At 49.8% G+C, this 22,233-nt stretch overlaps 2 protein-coding genes across 3 annotated transcripts in view; one reads left to right on the top strand and one right to left on the bottom strand.

Moving 5' to 3' along the window:
- Positions 1-8,492, top strand: part of PPFIBP2 (PPFIA binding protein 2) — a 154,920-nt gene extending 146,428 nt beyond the window's left edge. The window contains exon 24 of one of the 2 annotated variants that reach the window (XM_044258744.1): positions 8,338-8,492. In XM_044258744.1, coding sequence (XP_044114679.1) covers positions 8,338-8,427 — 90 coding nt within the window. In that variant the 3' untranslated portion in view covers positions 8,428-8,492. The remainder of the gene's footprint in view (positions 1-8,337) is intronic. The other variant, XM_044258746.1, reaches the window with a different exon arrangement.
- Positions 1,222-4,195, bottom strand: LOC122912689 (NADH-cytochrome b5 reductase 2). Its single transcript, XM_044258748.1, has 4 exons — positions 4,110-4,195; positions 3,623-3,708; positions 2,355-2,454; positions 1,222-1,491 (listed from the first exon to the last, which is right to left on the bottom strand). Exons 1-4 carry the CDS (start codon positions 4,132-4,134, stop codon positions 1,319-1,321), a joined length of 384 nt encoding a protein of 127 aa, XP_044114683.1. The 5' UTR covers positions 4,135-4,195; the 3' UTR covers positions 1,222-1,318.
- Positions 8,493-22,233: the final 13,741 nt, after the last annotated feature.

The following is a 22,233-nucleotide window of genomic DNA, read 5'->3' on the forward strand; positions in this document are numbered from 1 at the left end:
GTGAGCTCGTACTACTCATACTGCGCCCATCGGAGTATCTTCTCCAAGTGGGAATCCGCTGAGGGTGTACGAACACACACATGGGGGAAGGCTCCTAGCTTCTACCCCCTGTGCCCCCCACCCACTACACCCCTACCTGCCCGCTGTGAGACCGTCCCTAGGCAGGGCACAGCTGCACTGTGGTGAGTTCTCTAGAGCTGTCTTACCCTCTCCTGTACCCGTCACACACAGACACCCCCCCCCAGTGTCACTCGTTGCAGCAACAATGAATGCTACGATGCCAGTTTTTTGCAGAAAGGGAAGAACTTGGAATTAAGCACCCAGGTCTCAGGCCCAGCTTCCCTGCCTCCTGTTGAAAGGACCTGAGGATAATAACTTTGTCTAAGAGCCTCACTCTCCTCATCCGTAACTCGAGAGAACAAAATCCCCACGGAATCTCTGGCTTGTTACGAGAATGATGTGAACTGAAGTGCAGGACGGGTTCTACCCAGCCCCAGGTTTCAGACCAGCACGTCAGCCAGGCCGTGGACAGCCAAGGCTGGGTGTTCGCTTGCATCACTGTGTGGGGAGCAGTGGGAAGGAGTTCAGGAGTACCTCCTGGAAGCTCAGCCCATCTGCACATTCAGAAGCTACTGTGCTAAACATCCCCACCCCGCCACACCAGAATGTGGCCTGGCATTTACACAACGCGGAGAAAACCAGGGCCCTTGCCTCCATCTGCTGTGCAAAGCACAGGGAGCCTAGCATGGCTGGAGCCCGCCTACCCCAGTTGATCTGCAGCTGCCCTCATGCTTTTTAACACCGTTTCCACTTCAAGAATCTTCCTACAGGAAGGAAGAGTGGCCTTCTAGTCCATCTGACCTTTAAAAACAGACCACTCTGGAGAGGGAAGTTCAAGAGATTACTGGGAGTTTATATGACCCCACTTGGATTCTTCTGGAATTCTGCCCCTGCACTTCTGCCAGTTCTGACCTCCCTTGGACATCCAGAAGACCGTTCACATGGAGGGCTGGTCTAGCAGGCCCCCACAGAGCCCCATCTCCTGAGCTATCTGCTTCATCCTGAAGTTTCTTTTATTAAACTATGGGGCAGGGATGCAACAGAATTCCCTTGAGCCTCCCAAACCAGGAGGCCTCAGAAACCAGTCTGCCTCCAGCCCCTTGAACCCATCTTAGGCCCATAGCAGAACGAGGAGCCATGTGCCCAAGGATGCATAACAAGACACTTGTAAACACATCCCAGTTTAATGTGGTCAGGCGGAACTCACTCTGAAACAGATGAAAGGGAACGGGCAAATGTGCTAGAAGCAAGGGAGGTATTAGTAAGTGAAAATCATATCCTTGGTATAACCCAGTTTCTCCAGGTTAGGGTGAGCAGCTGTCTGGATCAGGGGCAGCGGGCCACACACCAGGATGAGCGTGGACTGCCCAGGAGGAGGGAGGTGCTCCTTGATCATGTTGGCGGTGATGTAGCCTGAGCTGTACTTCCAGCCTGAGATTAAGCAGAAGGAGAAAAAAGCTGTGAGGCTGCTGGGTGGATCCCCAGACCCCAAGCCTCCTACTGCATCCCCCCCTCAAAGAGGGAGCCAAGGCTGCTCTCCAAGGCTTAGAAATCTGCTCTTGCTGTTCCCTACAAAGAGGCCGGAAAGTCAAGGGCATGGGAGACCCAGGAAGCTACCTTCAGTATTGACCCGGGATCCCAGGCTCGCTGCTGGGACTCTTGAGTCCCCCAGCTACCAGCTGATGCGCAAGCAGGGGCAGGGATGGAGAACACAACAGGGAGCCAGGGCTGGGCAGGGTGGAGCAGGTCTGGGGTTTGTGGTCCTGTTGGGGGACGCCCTCTGCTGGGAAGTGAGCTACATGACAAGGTGGGCACTGCCGGGTGCTGTAGGAGAGGCAGCATGAAGAGGCAGGGTGCGGGCGGTGGCTGGGTGCTGGCCAGGTTTGCCGTAGCCGCTTGGGGCTCGCCATGTGATGACTGCTATCTGGGAGAGTTTGGGTGGTAAGGGGGACAAGGGGTCCATGGCCACGAGTGTGAGGCCTGCAGGATGCTGTGTCAAGTGTAGTGTGGGGTGGGTGCTCAGGGTGACCCAGTGATTGGGTGTCCCTCAGAGTCCCTCCTGAGGTCAGTGTGCTTATGGACTGCTGCTAAGATATCAGACACCTGCCCTTGACAGCTCTTAAAAGCAGGCCGTCCCTGGTACTCTCTCCCTCAAGTTCCTCCTCTTCGATGCAGGGACAGAGCTGAAGGTCTCAGCTCCCAAGCACAGTTCTACAAAGCAAACAAACTCGGACTAGTTCCTGAGGTGGGTCAAGGGTTGAAGCTAACCCACAGGGGGACCATGGGGATCGTACCAACAGGAGGCCTGTCCAGGGTGTACCATAGGTCGAACTGCTCTGGGTGTGTTCTGGCAACTTCTTCAAGCTCCTTTCTCACCAAGATATCTTCCTCTGTCTAGAAAAGAAGCAACATGAGCAAAGCCCCTCCAGGAATGTCCTGCTTGGTCCCCACCCTGAGCGCACGGGTCAGCACATTTCTTCCTGAGCTGTCCCCCCAGCTCAGGCCGGAGTGCTCTCGCGCCGGCTCCTGGGGCAAACAAAGGTTCTGCTTCAGCTCCCACACTACTAGTCCTCCCTCTTGTGGGCGGAGGACAGGGGAGGCTCCTGCAGAGGTGGTGACTGCCCTCCAGCTGGAAGGCCACCCAGAGTCCCGGTAGGATGGCCTCACTCAGAGGTCCCAGCCCACCATCCTGCCCCTATCCACACTGAGCACCAGGCAGGGCTAACCCAGCTGGAAGGAGCTGAGCGTGGGCTCAGGGTCTTGTGCCGGGAGAACAATGGGTGAAGGCAGTAATGTATGAGGTATCACCTAACGTAAAAGCACCGAGAGCTCAAGTCGGGGAAGGCAAGGGCTGGAGCTTCATTTGGGGAAAGGGAGCCAAAGCCAAAAGGAACTCGTCATAAGCTCAGACGTGCCTCAGAGAGGACCTTGATCTTAAAACTCTTCATGATTTTTGTGCCAGAAATTCTACTTCTGGGATCCTATTTAAGAAAATAATCTAAAAGGCATCAAGCCTAGGATTATCATTCATTTTATCCTTTACAACTGGGAAAACTGAAAACAATCTGAATGCAGAAAGTACAGTAAAGTATAGTACAACTTGATAGAGACTGATGAAAATATTTATAAATAAGTTTGATGAGAAGAAAATGCTCATGTGGTAATGTTGAGCGAAAAAAAAGTATATAAATGTAATTGCAAATACATTGCATGTACAGAAGAAAGAAAAGAAGTATTTATAAACTTCTGTATTTTCTGAAATTTCTACTGAGGGCATCTAAGACTTTATACTCAGAAAAACAGAATTACATATGAAAGAAGGAAAGCTTAGTTCAAAACAAGGCTGGGGAGGCAGAAATAAACACAGAAGCAAGTGGAAAACCAGGCCTGGACTTCGCTGCTTGGGCAATGCCCCCCGCCCCCCGCCCCCCTCAGCTGAGCATGTGCTCCTCCCGCAGCAGAGGCAGCGAGAGTTCAGTTCAGTCTGCATGAAGGCAGACACCCCATTCAGCAAACATGCTTCCTACCCCTTCAAGCCCAAGGCCGACTTGGCAGAACTGACCTGGTTAGCAAAGATGAGGGACATCCTGGTCCTGTCGCTGGGGTTCTTGGTGATGTGGCGAATGAGCTGCAGCATGGGCGTAATCCCTGGGACAGAGAAGGTGGGACACAGCTAGTGGCGCTCCGTCCCTCTCCGATGCCCACGACCCCTGGTCTGCGGCCCCCTCAGCGTTCTGCCTCAGCCCCAGGCCTACTTTTCTCATGCCTGCCCCCAAATTCAAAGTGGAAAACCACCCTTCATTTCAGTTTTCCCTTCTAAAGCAACAATAAATCGAAAGCCCTTTCTCATGTTCATGGGGCAACACAGGAGCAGCCCTGGCTCTGAACTGTCTGATTTCCCACCCAGCTCCCCACCGCCACGACTTGCTCTCTGAGCAAGGTGTGTCTGAGCTCTTCGATGTCCCCATGTGTACAAGAGAATGACAAGTTAAGTGTGATCATTTTACAAGCGCCTGTGATGGTGCCTGGCACATTGGAGGTGTCCTTACACATCTGTTCTCTTCTTCCAGACATTCATTTTCAAAAGATGGGGAGAACTGAGCTTGATCTGGATCCTGGAGCCCTTGGGGGACCATGTGTGGACCTGCTCAGCTCAGTCTCTAGACTCTTCCATGTTCGCTAGCATGTTGGGTCAGGAGAGGAGGGCACACAGGGTCCATTTCCAGGCCTGTCATCAATCCTGCACTCCCATCTAAAACAGCAGTAGAAGGTTCTCCTCTAGGTCAGATGACTCCAAAGTGAGAAGGGTCTCGGGGCCCCCCCACCCCGTGGATGAAGCCCCAGAAGCCACTCACCTGTGCCCCCAGCGATCATTCCCAGGTGACTGACCAGCTTCTTTTCAGGCTCACTTGTTTTGTATGCCTTGATTGAAAAGTGCCCTAGAAACAGAGGACCACTCTGACTTCTGCAGCTCTTGTCTGAGAGCTTGTAAGAGATCACGGGCTTTCCTTGGGACTCCCAGGAGGCAAGGCCACCCGAGGAAGGGGCCACACTGTTCGCAACCAGAGAAGCGGGTCAGGGCGGCCCCCTCCACCAGCCCCGGGGTCTTGGTGCACAAAGTGGAAACCAAGCCGAGGATTCGCTGGACCTTTTCTTCTGAGGGGGGAAGGGAGGTGCCGTGGAGTTAAATGGAGCCTCTCAGAGCACTCTCAGCCACAGCCTGAACAAACAAGGTAGTGAGGAGTACCTGGTAAGGACGAGAGTGGCTGCCAGCCATCCACCCAGCCAGCCATCCATCCTTCCACTGCTCAGCCATAGCAGGCACCCTTTCTGCACTGGGCATCGTGGAGAGCCGGTTTCCATGAGGAAACACCCCAGCACTCCCCTACCTTAATGAAGCTTACAATCTCATCAAGTGCGTGTGTGGAGTGGGTGCTTTAAGGACAAGTCCATGGGACCCACTCCCCAGAAGTGTTCTATAACAGGAGCAACCACAGGAATGTTCTTCCTTCCAGCGCGAGTACCTGGCTCAGGGTAAAACAGGCGACCATTTGGCCCTCGAAAAAGGATGGTGTCCCCAATTTTCATGTTCTCCAAGTACTGAGTCATCTTCCCCCCTTCTGGATAATTGGGGTGCACATTTTTGAAGTAGATCTGAAAAAGAAGGCAGCCTGGTTCGTACCCTCTCAGACCTGAGGCCACAGCTGCGAATAACTCAAAATTCCATTTGCTACTGGAAGCCTTGCAGCGAAAGTCCTCTGCACTCAGAGTTGCTCTAAAGACCCCCGAAGACTTCCCCACAGCTTCACTGTTACATGACCCTGCTGGGAAGCCCTTCCCAGGACATGGGTTCCTTCTCTACCCTACCACCTTTCCTAGGCCTGGTAGGGAAAAGCACTGGATGAGTGGGCATCACTTACCTTTATAATCAAGTCCACAAAGCCTCGGTCATCATCGCTGGACACTGGCGTGTAAGCCCTGACCACCAGAACACCATCAATCTGGGCCAAGAGATGGACATAGTTCCCTACAGAAAAGGCATCCCATGTTCAGTGTGAGCACAGCCATCCAAAATAGGACACGGGGTTCCCAAAAGGACTGAGCTTCAGAGAGGCAAGTGCCCAGTGTGGCAGGGTGCTCAGCAGCAGGGCCAGGCAGGGGAGGGGCCCAGAGCCAGTATGCCCGGGGCCTCGGCCTGCCCTTGTCACTCTGCATACTACCCTGGGCAGGTCATTTCACCTCTCTGGGTGGGTGGGCATGGTGTACCTGCCCTCCATCCCAGTGGAGGTGGGAGCTTCATGGGAGTGCCTGCCTCCTGCGTCAGAGTCCCCCATGCCACACGGAGAACTCATTCAAGTCAGAGGCTGAGTATTAAAAATCACAGAAACGTGTGCTTCCCTTTTAAGGAAAAATATGTCACCGTCACAAAGTCGTTTCTTCCTGAATGGGGTGGATTGCTGGGGTCCATGAATGAACCATAGCCCCCATCACCTGCCTCCTGTTGCCTGGCACAGGGCCAGCCCTCGGCTCACGGGTCCCAGGATTTGGACACCACAGACCAAGAGTTCTACAAGAGCTATTGTGTATTCCTGGCCCACAGCTCTGCTTGAGGAAGAGTCAAGTTCTGGGCTGTGGAATTCTGCCCCTCCAGGGTAGAACTGAATGGACCAGGTATGGCCACAGACCTGTATGGATTAGGACTAAATCCCGTGTCACAGGGTGGGTGGGGCCGCTCAGGTCGCCCCTGGATCTAAAGTGGGACAGTTTGGTGACTACAAGAATAGTGGTGTGGGCAGGAGCTGCCCGCAGGAGCTGCCGGGAGACAGAGGCAAAAGGAAGCTCTGGGCCATCCGAGGGAATGAGACCATATGCAGGAAAGATGGGGTGGAAGTGCAGACAGTGGGGGAGACCTGGGAGAGACAGAAAGAAGGAGAAGGGGGAAGGGCAGGGAGGAGAGGAGGAAGGGCGGCACTGGAGGAACGGGGTCCTTCTAGTTGCTGTGGAGTGTAAGCCCTGCAAGGCCTCAGGGTCTCTGAGGAGGCCCTGAAGCCTGAGATGCAAATACTCAGGGTTAAGAAAGGACAGACTCTATACTGGAATTAAACTGAAGGGAAAGAAGAAAGGACAGGCTCAGTGACTCTGCTATGTCCCTGCTGCCTATCAGGGACACTCAGAAATAAATGTCTGAGGCAGCTTCCTCCTGCGGACAAATGTGAACCTGGAGACCTCAGAAAGGTTCTTCCAGATGCAGCCAACCTGGGTTTGGCCTTTTCTCCTTCCTGGAGAAAACTGGGCTGCCCTGGTGGGCCACTTTTCTCACCTGCTTCAATTCAGCTGAGCTGGGAGGCCCTCACAGCAGACTCTTCCAGAAGCCTCTAAACTACCTGTCCCACTAACTCTGCCTATATCAGGGCGAAGGAGAGGCTGGGTCATGGCAGAGGTTCAGAAATTCTATTTCTCATCATTTTGCATTCTTTTAGCCTTCTTGCCAAGAGGGCTGCCCCCACAGGCCAGGCAGAGGGCAGGAAGGCAGGCTGGCACCCTGCTCCTATGGGTGGAGACAGGAAAAGGAAGAAGCAAGGAGGCTTGGGGGCCAGGCGGGCTGCCTGGTGAGTAGTTTCATGACCTGCCAGAGGAGAGGTCAAGGTGTTGTCCTACGCACACAGGACAAGTAGGCATGGATTAGGGTCTCCACCAGGCTGGCAAGCAGCACTAGCAGTCTGTTCAAAGCTCTGAATCCCCAGGCTGTGGGCCTAGCAGACGTTTTCCACCTCACTAAGACTGACTTGGGTCTGCTGGTGTCTGCAGACTAGAAATGGGTAACTTGGAACTCTAGGCCTGCTAGGGCTGGTTTTCACACTGGGTCCCCCCTTGTGTGGGTCTGAGGTCCCTGCTGAAAAGACACTCTGTGTTGGATGACACTCCTGCCTCTCCACACATTCTGGGCCTTTCTCCTGACTCTAGAGGACATCAGTTCCTTCCATCCCTCACTTGTACACAGCACTTGGCACTTTCTCATTTTTCACACCCATCAAGTCATTTTACCTTCACAACGACCTAAGTGGCAGGCAGGTCTGGGAAACTCCCATTTCATAGACCAAGGCTCAGAGAGGTTGAAGGACTTGCCTAAAGTTGCCTAGCAAGGAGCCCATGATCAGATCTTAGGCCTGCTGATCTAGATTCACTTCTTTTCAGCGCTCACTAAGACATCACTTCTGTGTTGGCCCAAATCAAGCAATGAGAAAGGAAATGGACTGCCCCCAAGCCCATCTCTCTACATCTCTGAGCTTACCTGTTTCAGGAAGGGTATCAGGGCAACCTCCACACCCCAGCTGAGTTTCTGAGAGGAGCAGAGTGCCTGCAAGGCCCAGTCCTGGTGATGACCCTAAACCCCACTCACCTACAGGAAGCCCTAAGACATGATCTGGTGAGGGCAGTCCAAAGCGGAACCTCCGCGTGTTGTGGGTGATTTGCTATAAAACAGAAAACAGAGGCAGGCTCTGTCAGCTTTCCAGAAGCTCCAATGCCTGGCAAAGGAGCTCTATTTGGTATGATCCCAGCACACACACTCACACACACACACACACACACACACACGCAGAAGGATGCAAACTGGAGGCCAGTAAATGCCTCTCCCACTTCCCTGCCTTCCCACCAGCACATTCCCCACCACTCTTGTCTTCTCTCTCGCAGGCTGACCCCACTACCTCTTTCTCAATCAGGGGCAGCGGGTACTTGGTTTCAGAGTCCCGTAAGGTGATATGTCTTCTCCGTAAGTTCATGTTCCGCAGGGCCAACAGGACCACTGTGACTCCAACAATGGTGATGGCAACGAGCAGAGTCGAGTCCTGGCCAGACACAAAGTGAGCAGAGCACCTCAGGTCCCGCATGCTCAGGGCAGGATGGTGGTTGGGCACAGAAGCAGCTGGCTGTGCCCAGAAGAAATCAGAGGGAAAGGTAATAAAACAGAATCCAGGGTGCCTGGGTGGGTCCGTCAGCTGGGCGTCTGCCTTCAGCTCAGGTCATGATCTTGGGCTCCTGGTGTGGAGACCCACGTGAGGCTTCCCACTCAATGGGGAACCTGCTTCTCCTCCATCCCCATGTGCATGCTCTCTCAAATAAATAAATAAAATCTTAAAAAAAAAAAAAAAAAACATAAAGCAGAATGCAGGCTGACCCTATGGTGGACCTGGAGGTTAGGGAGGAGTGAGCTGCAGATCAGACAAGGCCAACTGAAATTAATGTCACCAGGCCCTTCCTACCCATCTGCCTCCAACCTGGTACATCCAGGGGTGCCAGTCCTAGGAGTCCCCTCCTTGAGGTGATGGTGCTGCTGCAGCTTTTAATTATTATTATTATTATTATTATTATTTGAGAGAGAGAGTGTGAGGGGGTGAGGGTAGGGAGGGAGAGAAAGAATTCCAAGCAGGCTCCACTGCCTGAGTCTGATGTGGGGCGGGATCTCAGGGTCTTGGGATCTTGTCGGAAGCTTAACCAACTGAGCTACCCAGCCCCCCCCCCCCATGGCACTGCTTCTAACCCACAATCTAAGATGAATGTCCCAGTCCCCAAAGGCAGAGCTAAAGCGGGGGGATAGGCGCTGTGTCCCCCAGCAGCTTGTTGTTGCCGACCGCTAGGCAAGGGATGGGGCTCACCAACCCCACGATTCCCCCAACCAGGTTCGGGCGGGTTGGGGTGGGGTGAGTACCTCCGACTTCGGGGTGCTCCATTACCTTCGCGCCTTGGGACACAACAGCACCTTCCAAGGTAGGCGAAGGTGGCTCGGCCACTCACTTGCAGCCACTCGCGCGGGCTATCGCCCCTTCCCCCAAGCCCCCCAACCCCGCCCCGCGGCCGGCTCCGCCAGCCCCTGGTCTGGACCGGACAAGGGCCGCCGGGCCCCGCTTGCCGCGGCGCCACGCCTGCCGGGTAGCCGCTCGGGCCGCCCCGCTCCCCGCCCCTCGAGGCCCCGCCCGGCCCCCGCCCTTGCCCTCGGCCTCGCCCTCGACCTCGGCCTCGCCCGCCCAGCCGACCCCGGACCCCGTCGGACTTCCGCGGCCTTTCCCCGCCGCGCCCCGGGCACCCACCCGCAACGAGACGCCGAACATGTCGTCGAAGTGCCACTGGCTGCCAGGCCGGGGCGCGTCGGGCCGACTCGCGGGAGGACCCGCAGCTCCGCCTGGCGGACCGGGAAGCCTCGCAGACGCGCGGGCGGGGGCCGGGAAAGGCGCTAGAACGGCAACGCGCGCCCGGCGGCTCCTGCACACCGCTCCCCGCGTAACTCCTCCTTGCTCCCCGCTCCCCCCTCCCCGCCCACGCGGCCCGCTGAGTTCCACTCCCACGCCACTCGCGCCCTGCTGCGCCCTGCCTGCGGGGTGACACTGCTGTGGGGTCCCCGTTCCTAGGGGCCATCTCTCGTTTATTCGTGGCCCCCTCTCCATCGTGCCCTCTCCCAGCACTCTCAGAGCAGCCCCGATGCAGAGCTTCCTCTCTGCACGTGGTCCAAAGGTGGGAGAAAGGGAGGTGCGTCCTGGTGGAAGGAGGGGATGCTGGTAAGAGAAATGGGAATTTAGGCCAAGTCCGAGAGCACATGAATATATTCCTTAACGCGCATAAGGAGCTCCTACTGTGGGCCTGGTCCAGCGCTGGGTGTTTGCCCCAGTCGGGGTGTCATGGAGATAAGACATTGGTTCAGAGCGCTCATTCACCCATTCATTCTCTGTTGGGAGAGAGAGATGACAGGTACCCAACACTAGACCAACAGGAGGCAGAATGGCAGGCATCAACGGTAATGGGGGTTCTTCGCCAGCACATTTCAGAACCTTGATAGTCCTCCGCCCCCTATCAGTTCTCCCCTTGCGAGTGGCAACGGTGAATCCCTGCCCTTGGGCCCGAGAGAGGCCAAGAGATAGCCAGCCATCCCCAGCCCCCATATCCACACCAGCACTGGCACCTACTTAGTGAACACCTGCCCTAGTACTTGCAGGTACCACGGTATTATTGTAAGCTATCTTAATTATTGACAGGCTAATAAATGTGAAGTGATAGCTTGTGAACCTAATATCATTACCTGAGAGCTGAGGAGGTTGAACATCCTTCATATGCTTATGCCCCATGGTGGGTTCTTTTTTTTTTTTTTTTTTTTCTGGGGTGGGGGGAAGTGCCTGCTCATGATTTTTGCCTCTTTTCTCAGGAGTTGACTTTTTCTTACTAATTTTTAGGAGTCTTGTATATATTAGAGACCACTTATTTGCCAGTTAGATCAGTTACAGATATTTTCTCCTGATATGCAACTTCCTCTCTCCCTCCCTTCCTCCCTTCCTTCCTCCCTCCGTTCCTCCCCTTCTCTCTCTCTTCTCTCTCTCTCTCTCTCTCTCTCTGTCTTGATGAACAGCAGTTTGTAATTGCAATGTAGTCAAATGTATCAATCTCCAATCATTATTGTCTGTTTGTATGCAGGATCATAAAGATACTCTCTATTTTTCCTAACAACACTTAGTTTTTCCTTTAACATTTAAGTCTCTCAGTCACCTGGAACTGATTTCTGTATATGATGCAAAGCAGGGATCCACCTTAATTTTTTCCATGTGGATAATCTGTTGTCTCAGTAAAATGTGTGGACTTGCTCACCTGGTCAATAACCTACAATATCACCACTGTCATGTACCAGCCTTCATGTATGGCTGAGTCTGCTTCTGGTCTCCTTGCTCTCTTTTGATCTCTTTTCCCAACCCCTCTGCAATACCATGCTGCTCTAATTACAGTCACTTATTATGACTTTATATCTCCCTCTCATACATTCTTGGGGTCTCAGTTCAAATATTACTTCTTCCTTAGAGATGCCTGATCCAATCCCCCAATTTAAATAGATACACACATTATATTCTCTTCCTGGCTTTTACTTCAGTTTGTGATTATACGTCCTGTCTATTTAATTGTTAAATGGCTGACTCTCATATTAGTCTAGATGTTCCATTGTGGCAGAGGTGTTTCTCCAGGGCTGAGCACAGTGACTATCACAAGGAAGACAATAAATAGATATCAGATGAAGGAGGAGTGAATTCCTCTTTGCCCTGCCTCATTTAGCACACTGCCTGGAACACATAAGCTGCTCCAGAAATGCTCATGAGAACAGTCCTTTCTGTCAGTGTCCTGCTTTTTGCTTAATCTGTCTCCATAAGACATGTCAGCAGATGACATACTATGTATCTTAACTACTTGCTTATTCCTTCTCTCCCTCTACTGCAATGTAAGCTACATGAGCTTTTTAAAAAGATTTTATTTAGTTAGTTGGCAGAGAGCAGGAGACCACAGCAGGAGGAGCAGCAGAGGGAGAGGGAGAAGCAGGCTCCCTGCTGAGCAGGGACCCTGACTAGGGGCTCGATCCCAGGATGCACGGATCATGACCTGAGCCAAAGGCAGATGCTTAACCGACTGAGGCACCTGGGTGCCTCAGGACTTGCTTTGTTTTAACTCCTATTGTTTCCCAGGCCTCAAAACAGTGCCTAGCAATTGGTAGATGCTTAATAAATATTTTCTGAATGAATGAGTGAAAGAGTGAATGAAGAACGAACTTAATTTTCTCCCTCTGGTTCAATCAACTTTTTCTTTTTGGCTTTGGAAGCATTGGGCACCTCCATTTTTCCTGTGGCTCTTGACAGTTGCCTCTACCCCCCATTCCCCTTTCTCTTTTACCCCTCCATGTGACCAGAGAGGCAGCGACACACCTCCCTTTGTTACCCTTGGAGCAGGATAAGAGACAGGCACCTGTCTGGGCTCTCACTGATTCTGAGAAGGCAGAGCTTCCCCTCTCTCCTCATGCGCCTCTTGCATGCCCGTGTTCTGCCTGGTTTGGCTCATGTTTTACTATTCCGTGAAATAGACTATGAGCGCAGGTCTCACTCCCTACATCTGCCACTTGGTAATTGGCAGAGAGCAGACACTCAGCAAGAGTTTGCTGATAAAAGAAACAATGAATGTGTGTTGTCACTGTTTTAGGATGTATGAAATTCTGCCCCACAAGACAGTTTCTCGAGTGAGGGGATCGGCCGCCTTCACTGCTGAGACTCCCCTAGCGGGGACTGATGCTGTAGCCAAGTCAAAGCTCTCTGAGCCTTTGCTCTCTAAACAGTGTCTGAGCTGCTGTGGGCTTTTCATTAGCTTTTTTTTTTTTTTTTAAACCTTAGAAGTGATTTATTTCCATTTTACCCCTGAACAGATGACCACCTCTGAGGTCCTAGCTATTAAGCCTATGTTGTGGTAGGTTGAAATAATGACCTTCCCCAAATAGGCCCACATCTTAAATCCCAGAACCCATGAATGCTGGCTTATATGGCAAAAGGGGCTTTGTTGCTCTGAATAACCTAAAGATTTTGAAATGGGAAGACTATCCTGGATTGTCTGGTTGGGCCCATTGTGATCACAATAGTCCATATAAGAGGGATGCAGGAGGAGACAAGAAGGCAATATGATGTGTACACAAACCAACGAATGCAGGCAGCCACTAGAAGTAGGAAAGCGGCAAGAGAAAGGATTTCTCCTGAGGGCCTCTGGAAGGGACCAGCCCTGTCAATACCTTGACTTTAGCCCTGTGAAACTGATTTCATACTTCCAGCTTCCAAAACTGTAAGAGACCAACACATTTGTGCTGTTTAAAGACAGCAAAGTTGTGGTAATTCGTGATAGCAGCAATGGGAAACTGATATGCTAAATGAACTATTATTTTTGTCTCATTGGGCTTATTTATTTTATCTTTTTTTAAACTTTTTTTTTTTTTTAGATTTTATTTATTTATCCGACAGAGACCACAAGTAGGCAGAGAGAGAGAGAGAGAGAAGCAGGTTCCCCGCTGAGCAGAGAGCCCGATGTGGGACTCGATCCCAGGACCCCGAGATCACGACCTGAGCCAAAGGCAGCGGCTTAACCCACTGAGCCACCCAGGTGCCCCTGGGCTTATTTATTTATACTTGGATTTATTCCAGAAACAGCTTTCCTGGGATTCGGATCAGAAGAGCCAGTAAGTGCTCCTCCCCTCTGGTGTCCAAGCTCTTGTTGCTCTGACTGTGTGGCTCCTTTCTCCTGCAAAGCACCTCCTTCAGCCACCTCCTCCTGCTGCTGGCCGTGTCCTCAGCTTGTCATCTCTGCCAGGCCCCACAAGTGGCCTATCCACTCCATCCCTTCCTTCTCGCCCTGGCACTAGCCTGTCCTTTGTGCATTGTGCACAAATGTCATCCTGAACAAAGGGTCCTGGTAGCTCAGTTCGGGCTTGGGGATTGTCCTCGGTTGACTGGGCTGAGCTTAATGAAAGAACACTGATGGAACACCTCACCCACTCCAGCAGCCAGTGCCATGACCAAGGTAAAAATCTGACTTGCATTGGAAGTTTCCTTGGTTTCCTTCTTCAAGGATTTTAAATGAAAGTGTATTGATACCACCTGATCAGAATTCCCCACTGTGTCTTGTAGGTGGGTGGAGAACAAGAGTTAACACTTTGCTTTGTGGACTGTTTTCAACATCAATTTGTATAACAGAAATGTGTCATGGGAAACCTTGCACACACTTGGTAATTGGGGACAGACATGGGCCTGATGGAGTAAGATTGTATAAAGGTAAGAGTCTTTTATTTTTATTCAATTTTTTAATTCAATTTTTTTGAAATTTTTTTCAATTTTCAATTTTTATTCAATTTTTTATTATTCAATTAGCCAACATAGAGTACATCATTAGTTGTTGATGTAGTGTTCAGTGATTTATTAGTTGCGTGTAACACCCAGTGCTCATTACATCACATGCCCTCCTTGTTGCCCATCACCCGGCTACCCCATCCCCCCACCTTCTGTAAGAGTCTTAAGACATGGGGAATGAGCAGAATCTGCCAGAAACAGTGTCTTTGGGAAGAGTCAAAAGAACAGCTTGCAGAGTCCTCTGCCCCTTGCCCCGCCGGCACCCAGGGGAGCCCCCTGACCAGCAATGCTACTGAAGTCCCTCTGCCCTGTTTACCTATAGCAGTGGCTCCACTCTTCCCAAATGGCCTCCATCGTGGCAGGGGCTGGGTTAGCGCCTCTAGACAGCACCAATTCACCAGCCTGGACTGCGGGGACAACCAAGAGTAAATGGGACAGCAAATGTAGTTTCTAGGACAGGGATCCACCTGCTTAGAGGGGGTGGGACTGGGAGCCTAAGACCTGTAATAGAGGAAAGGTAGGCCTTTGGGAGTGGAGGGGCAGGGATAGGGTCAGAAAATGTCCAGAACTACGACATGAAGGGAGTCATGCCCTTCTCCCACTTGAACACAGCCAGGACGTTGGTCCCTCAGCAACTTCCGGAGACACACAGTGTCTACTATGTGCAGACACAAGGCGGGCCTCCGTACAGCCCCGGGTGTTCTTTACAGATGCCTGATTGGGGCTAGTAGGGAACATGTGAGTCGGGGCGCATTGTTTAGGGTGCAGGATTCGGTGGAGGGCTGTCCCATGTGTCTGTGGTTGAGAAATCTGTGGCCTGAGCCGTTGTGTTGTAGTCTGTCCTGCAGAAAGACAGTATTACCATGATATATGTATGCAAGGAGTCTGAGAAAAGGAAATCAGAGAGCCTGACTTCACCACCCATCTGGGCAGAGAACTTGGTCACTGAGCTTCAGTATCTTCGTCTGTAAAATTAGGGTCACTAATACTACTTATCTCACAGGTTTGCAGGAAATAATGCATATAAAGGGTTTGGCCTAGAGTAAATAAAAATGCTAACGCTTACTAGCTTTTTCCTATTGCAGTCGCTGGAGTTAGGGACCCGGGAGTCATTTTTCATATGCGCGATTTTTCCTTTCCTCCATTTCAAACATAATTGGTTTGATTGCTGATTCTGTTTTTCCTCCCGTCACTCGCTGTCCCCACCGGAGCTTATTGGGGCTCCTGCGTCTGCGCATTTCCTCAGCTGTTTCCGGCCTCCGCTCTCTGTGCCTCTGTTCCGCTGTTTCCGGCCTCCACTCTCTCCCTTTATCCGCCCTGTTGACTTCCGCCAGATGAACTTCTCTTCAACACAGTCTGATTTTTTTCTCCTCTGCGCTCAAATGTCAATCATCCCCATCCTCCGGCTACCTGACAGAGTCTAACATTCTTTCTAGCAAAATAAGGCCCTTCACAAGTGGGACCTAGGCTGTGATTTTAAATAATCTCCCTTCAGTTCCCCCTGTCAAAGACCCAGCCACACAGAACTACACTTTTCACCCTGAATATCCCTCTGCTTAGTCTTTCTGATCCTTTGCTCATGCCTGTTTCCCTCAATGGAATGCCTTCCCTTCTCTGTTCACCTGAAAAACTTCTGATTCTAGTAAAACCAGCATAAGTGTCTAATCCTTAACTAAGCCTTCCCTGATACTCCTAGAAGTCACTAGGACTTCTCTGTGCTCTGTGCTCCCTTGACACTAATGCTTCCATCTGTTACAGTATCTCCCTCCTTGTACCGAGGCAGCTGAACGGGCTTCCCAAATCCTATGCAAGAAACCAGGGACTGGGTGCTAATTGTTTTTGCAAGCCCAGAGCCTAACTGCAAGTCTGGTGAGGGGACAGTGCTCTGTGACGACTTGTGCGTGACTGTATGAAAGCATGAGTGAAACAAGTGATGGATCATATAGTAGGGAAGGGCGGCCCCCTGGGGTGGAACCAGCCCTGGTACTCCAGGATGGGCCATGTGGGGGTAGGGAGGCAATCTCCAAGCTTACTTGAATGAGGTACAGGCTCTGCCTCACTTAGCAGTTGTGTAACTCTGTTACTTAGATTTTGTAAACCTCAGTTTCTATTTCTGAGCATGGGGTAAGCGTCCTTGTCTTTTCATGCCACACAGGCAGCGTGAGAAGCAGCTGACAGAAGGTGTATGAAGACGGGGCCTGTGAAGGACCACAGAGCCGTCATCTTCCAGGGACCCCATGTGAGGGTTCATCACAGACCCAGATGACAGTCCCTACCCCGTGGCTATGCTCACCCTGGAGGCAGGCAGCCCTGGGCCTCTCTCAGGCAGACAGGTTGACGGACACAGTGGCCAAACTGAAGCCGACTGACGGGCTGCCGTGGTGGCAAATCGTGTTCTATGGTGATGAGTAGGAGGCAGGGGGGAGTACAGTGTGCTTGATGGACCTTTTCTGTCGGACAAAAGGAGTCTTAACTAGACCCAGTGAAGAAGGGAGGCAACTGGAGCTCGGGTGGTTGAACTCCCCTCCAGGGGAAACCACCTGAAGATGGAAGTTGGGGTAAGTGATCGCCACGTGGGATGGTGTCTGACTCACCCTTGGGTTGCAAGTGCCCGGCATGGCACCAGGTGGATGTGGCCTCAGAGAGGATTTCCTAAGTCACTATTATTCATTCTATAGTCTTGTTGGGGCTGGGAACAAGGAAAGACAAATCTGTACGTTTCCAGAAAAAGAAGAGAGCCTCCATTGTGAAGTTAGACACAAGGGACAAACTTGGCATTGGCTCTTGAATCCTATACATATTTCTCTAATTTGTAAAGGGAAAGAAAATTCAGTCCAGATCCCATACTCCATGCCCGAAACTTTCTATGGCCAACTCTGGTGAGCACTGTAAACCTGAAAATCGAGTGGGGCTGCGACAGTCACAGTGACAAGCTGGTGGCCAGGCTGGCTGGATAGAAGGGAGGCTCCCAGGGCTCTTACTGAGGGGAGACTTGGCCCAATCACAGTTCTTGTATTCACCACCCACCCAGCGTCATGCTGTTCCCTGGAAAATGAGAGGGAAAAGAATCTCAGTTGTGGCCTTATCAAAATACATGGGGTTATTTAGGAGGTGGCTCTCCAAGGGGCCCTGGGATCAGAGGGATAGCAAGGTCACCATTTTGGCCATCGCACTGAGAGCAACAGCCAACCCTTTCAGCAGTACAGCAAGGCTCTAGAGAATGTTCTCTCTTCTATGTATGTGAATGATTCTAGGGCTCAGAAACATGAAGCAATCTGTGTGGCATCACGCGATGAGTTAAGAGTTCTCATGGGAACATAATCAAGTCTTGCAGCTGCTTGATAATGTAATCAAGAATTCATGACATCTGTAATGTCAGCCCAGACTGTGCCTGTCAGTCATCTGCAGGAACTGCCTCCGAGGCACGGTCCCTAGCCCCGACCTGCTGGCCTGTCCAGGTCAGCTGAAGTGACTCCGCAGGGTGCAGAGGACATAGGTGCAGTAAAATAAGCTATCTGTCTTCTAAAATAAAAACAAAACCTCTGTAAAGTGACCAAACACTGAATAGTTTATTTTTTAAAAAAAGAAAAAAAAAGATTTAAGCAAGGAGCAGGAGTGCCTGGGTGACTCACTTGTTAAGCAACCGACTCTTGATTTCGGCTCAGGTCGTGATCTCAGGGTCCTGGGCTCAAGTCCCAAATCTGGCTTTGCTCAGCATGGCATCTGCTTGTCCCCCTCCCTTCTCCTCTGCTTCTCTCCCCCTCCCCTTTGCCTTGGGCTCCCCCCCCCCCACGCTCGCTCTTTCTCTCAAATAAATAAATAAATAAAATCTTATATAAAAAAAAATTTAAGCAGGGGTGCCTGGGTGGCTTAGTCATTAAGTGTCTGCCTTCAGCTCAGGTTATGATCCCAGGGTTCTAGGATCGAGCCCCGCATCGGGCTCCCTGATCAGCGGGAAACCTGCTTCTCCCTCTCCTGCTCCCCCTGCTTGTGTTCCCTCTCTCGTGGTCTCTCTGTCAAATAAATAAAATCTTTTAAAAAAAATGTAAGCTATATACAAAATTAGGAAACTAGAAAATCATGCAAATCCAGAAGGTATTAATTATTAAGGAAATGCTTTGTACAACTCAAAGCAAGTAGTAGGAAAATCTGAATGTTATAGCGATTAGTAGGAGATTATCAAAAAATTATCAAAATTGACTGAAAGAGAAATTTTAAACCTAAAAGCCAATAAGAATGAAGGAAATTGTGAGAAAGTTTCCTTTAAGGCTTCAAGGAATAGATGCTGAGTATATGTAATTGTATGACATCATTATAATCATTCTTTTGTTATAAATCGTATGCAAAGCTTAGAACATGAAGGAAAGTTCCCCAGTTCTTTTCATGAAGAACACTGATATAAAATTCTGACAAAGGCAGACAATAAAAAAAAAAAGCTATAGGTCAGAGTTTTTAAACATGTTGGTCACAGGACACCTTTATACTTTGTATATATGCTGCTGAAGTGAGCATACCTTTACACTTTGAAAAAAATCACTGAAAATCCTAAAGAGCTTTTGTTTATGTGTTATATTTATCAACAGTTAACTATTAAAAATTAAAGCGGAAACTTTAAAAATTATGTATTTGCTAATTTATTTAAGTTAACCATAATAAAAACATTAGGCAATAGCATAAATACCATGTTTATTCAAATAACTACATTTTCCAAAACAGAAACTCTAAATAAGACTCACATTGTTGCACGTATTTTTAAAACTGTTTAATGTCTGGCTAAATAGAAGACAGGCAAGATGTCCTATCTGCCTTTTTTTTTTTTAAGATTTTATTTATTTATCCATATGAGGGGGCAAGATTGGGGATAGCAGGGTAGAGGGAGAGGGAGAAGCAGACTCCCGGCTGAGCCAGAAGCCCCATGCGGGGCTCCAACCCAGGACCCTGAGATCATCACCTGAGCAGAAATCAAGAGTCAAACACTTAAGCAACTGAGTCACCTAGGCACCGCCTATGTGCTTTTTATATTCAGTCTGTTGAGTTACCACATGTGTGGCCCCTGGAAACACTGCACACTGTGAGAGAATGAGAGTAGACAGGAAGAATGATGTCTTAGCATTACTATGAAAGTAGTTTTGACCTCACAAACCCCCTAAAAGGATCTTGGAGATCCCCAGACATCTAAAGGCCACATTTTAAGAGCCTCCACTATCAATCAACTTCAATTATGGATGTGGATACAAAAATCTAAGTGGAATATTAAACAGAACCCAGCAGTACCTTGAAGATGAATGTACCATGCTCAAGGGGGATTCATTTCAGGAATGTAGGAATATTAGGAGATCTATTAATTAAGGATTTAAGATACTAATCAAAGGAGAAACCATGTAATCACTTTGAAAGATGCTAAAAAGTATTTCACAAAATTTAATACTTTTTCTGATCAGAAAATCCTTGGGAGAGCCATGATAAAATGTATGTGGTTGCCAGCCTCAGGTTTAATTAAGATATGCTAGAAGCACAGTATGAAGGGGCAGAACTTTCCTGAATACTCAGGAGCTCCAGTTCTGCCTGGGGAGGTGGATTGCCCACGATGGTGGTGGAAGGACTGGGAGCAGACCCTGATGGATGTCAGTGGTGGTGGCTGAAGTTTAATGATCAGCCAGCTTAAACCATCAGCTCCCAGCCTGTTCCACAGTCTAGGTGTACTTACATCCTGGTGAAGCAGCAGGCAGCAGTGACTACCCAGGTCTTCCCAAACATGCTTCCTTTGCAGAAATGCCAGGTGGCAGTCTGCAGGCTGACCTGTCTCCTTGCCTCCTACAGTCTGGCTGGAAAGAAACCTGGAAGGTTTGGGGGAAATACCTCTGCAAAGGCTGCCTGGGAAGGGGCCAAGGAAACCCATCTTTATTTCCCATGGCTCCTCTTCACCATCAAGCCCAGCTTGTAGGCTCTGAGCATCTGTCTTGTGCCAGGCACTTTAACAGACACCTGGGAGTGATGAGAAATGCTGATTGTATTCTAAAGAGAGAAAAAAATACATATGTTACCAGAAGTGGGTATTTCACCCAAGAATAAAATATTTAGCTCCCCCAAAGGGTGACTGCTTTCCTGACGTCTACTACCATGTAGTAACCTTGAGTGATTTTAATTCACGTAAATGGAAATCATACAGTATCTGCTCTTGACTTGTGCACCTAATTTGTACACGTAATTTTCATTATTAGGATATAAATTACTTGAAGATAGGAGCTATGCCTTGTTCCTGTTTGCACCTCCTCCCCTCTGCCCTGGACTCTGGTTTGGAGATTTGTACAGAGAAGGCATCAGGTGAGAAAGAAGCCAATGTGACAGGATAGTGACAATGATCGAATGTAAGTGAGGGATCCCCAGGAATTCACTGTATTATTCTTTCATGTATTCTGTAGATTTGAGACATTTCAAAAAAAAAAAAAACTGAAGGACAAAATTGCTTACTGGATGATTTAAATAATCTGAGTTGGATGTGCTATTTATTTTTTTATAAAGATTTTATTTATTTGTCAGAGAGCATGCATGCAAGCACAAGCAGGGGGAGCAGCAAGCAGAGGGAGAACCAGGCTCCCTGCTAAGCAAGGAGCCTAATGCGGGACTCGATCCCAGGATCCTGGGGACATGACCTGACCTGAAGGCAGATGTTTAACCGACTTAGTCACTCAGGCATCCCTTACATGTGCTATTTAAAACAGGGCACATGTGGGGCAAAGCTCCTGCCTTCGGCTCAGGTTTTGGTCTCAGGGTCCTGGGATTGAGCCCTGTATCAGGCTCTCTGCTCAGTGGGGAACCTGCTTCCCTTCCTCTCTCTCTGCCTGCCTGTGTGCCTACTTGTGATCTCTCTGTCAAATAAATAAATAAAATCTTAAAAAAGGGGGGGGGGCACATGTAAACTCTTTTTCTTGTCCTTCTTAAATTTTTATGTATAAAGGAAAAGGCCCTAATGGGTGAGTTCAGTGACAGAAGGAAAGTCTCTTTTATTGAGGTCTTACTTCAAGGGCTGCCTGCGGATTATTTTGCTTTATTCACCGAACATTTATTTGGCACCTGCTGTGTTCTGAGCACTGTAGTAAGTGCTGGGCACAGAATGATGAGTAAGTCTTGCAGAGTGTTGTAATGAGACTCCTTAGGAGCCATCGTACCTGGTTTCAGCTGAGAAACATGGCTCTGCTGAGTGCACCCCCGGAGGTCAAGAGAAGGAGCCCCTGCAGCCACACTTTACAAAGATGTTCTACCTAAGGCATCCGTGCATCATGGGGTCTAAGAAGCCAGAACAAAAAACTCAGATTGCTTTCATTCCTTCTCATTAGAAGGAATATTCTCTCTCCACACTCTGTTCTATGTTCTGTGTCAGTTTATAAAACTTAAAAAAAAAAAAAAAAGATATGGCGCTAGCATTTTCTCTTGACAAACTATCAAAATGATAAATGATACAAGTCTCCCTGCCCCTCCTCTGCTTGCTCCGCTCACCATGTTGTCCATGTGGATCAGGCTGTGGCACGTGGATGTCAGTGGATGTCACAGAACAAACACGGGGAAGAGAAGGCCCAGCACTTCTCGACGCTCACTGGAGTTCACACAGAGCGGGATACTCACTCACTTTTCTTAGGGACAGATCAGGTGGCATTCAAGTTAGCCATTTCCACTAAATGAATTGATTTAGACGGGGGTCTTGCTTCTCATGACTGGAAATATTTTGGTGTTGCTTTGAGCAAAATGACAACTATGTCCATCCCCTGCAGCTCTGTATGATGGCTTTTTGGATGTGTCAGCTGGGCTAAGCCACAGCCTTGGGTTATTCCATTAAACGCCAGTATAGGTGTTGCTGCAAAGGGATTTTGCAGATGTAATAGAAGTCCCTAATCTGTTAACTTTAGGTAAAGAAGATCATCCTGGATAACCTGGGTTGGCCTGACTTAGTTAGTTGGAAAGCTCTCAAGAACAGTGCTGAGGGGTGCCTGGG

The sequence above is a fragment of the Neovison vison genome, chromosome 7 (genome assembly GCF_020171115.1).
Source record: "Neovison vison isolate M4711 chromosome 7, ASM_NN_V1, whole genome shotgun sequence".
Lineage (NCBI taxonomy): Eukaryota > Metazoa > Chordata > Mammalia > Carnivora > Mustelidae > Neogale > Neogale vison.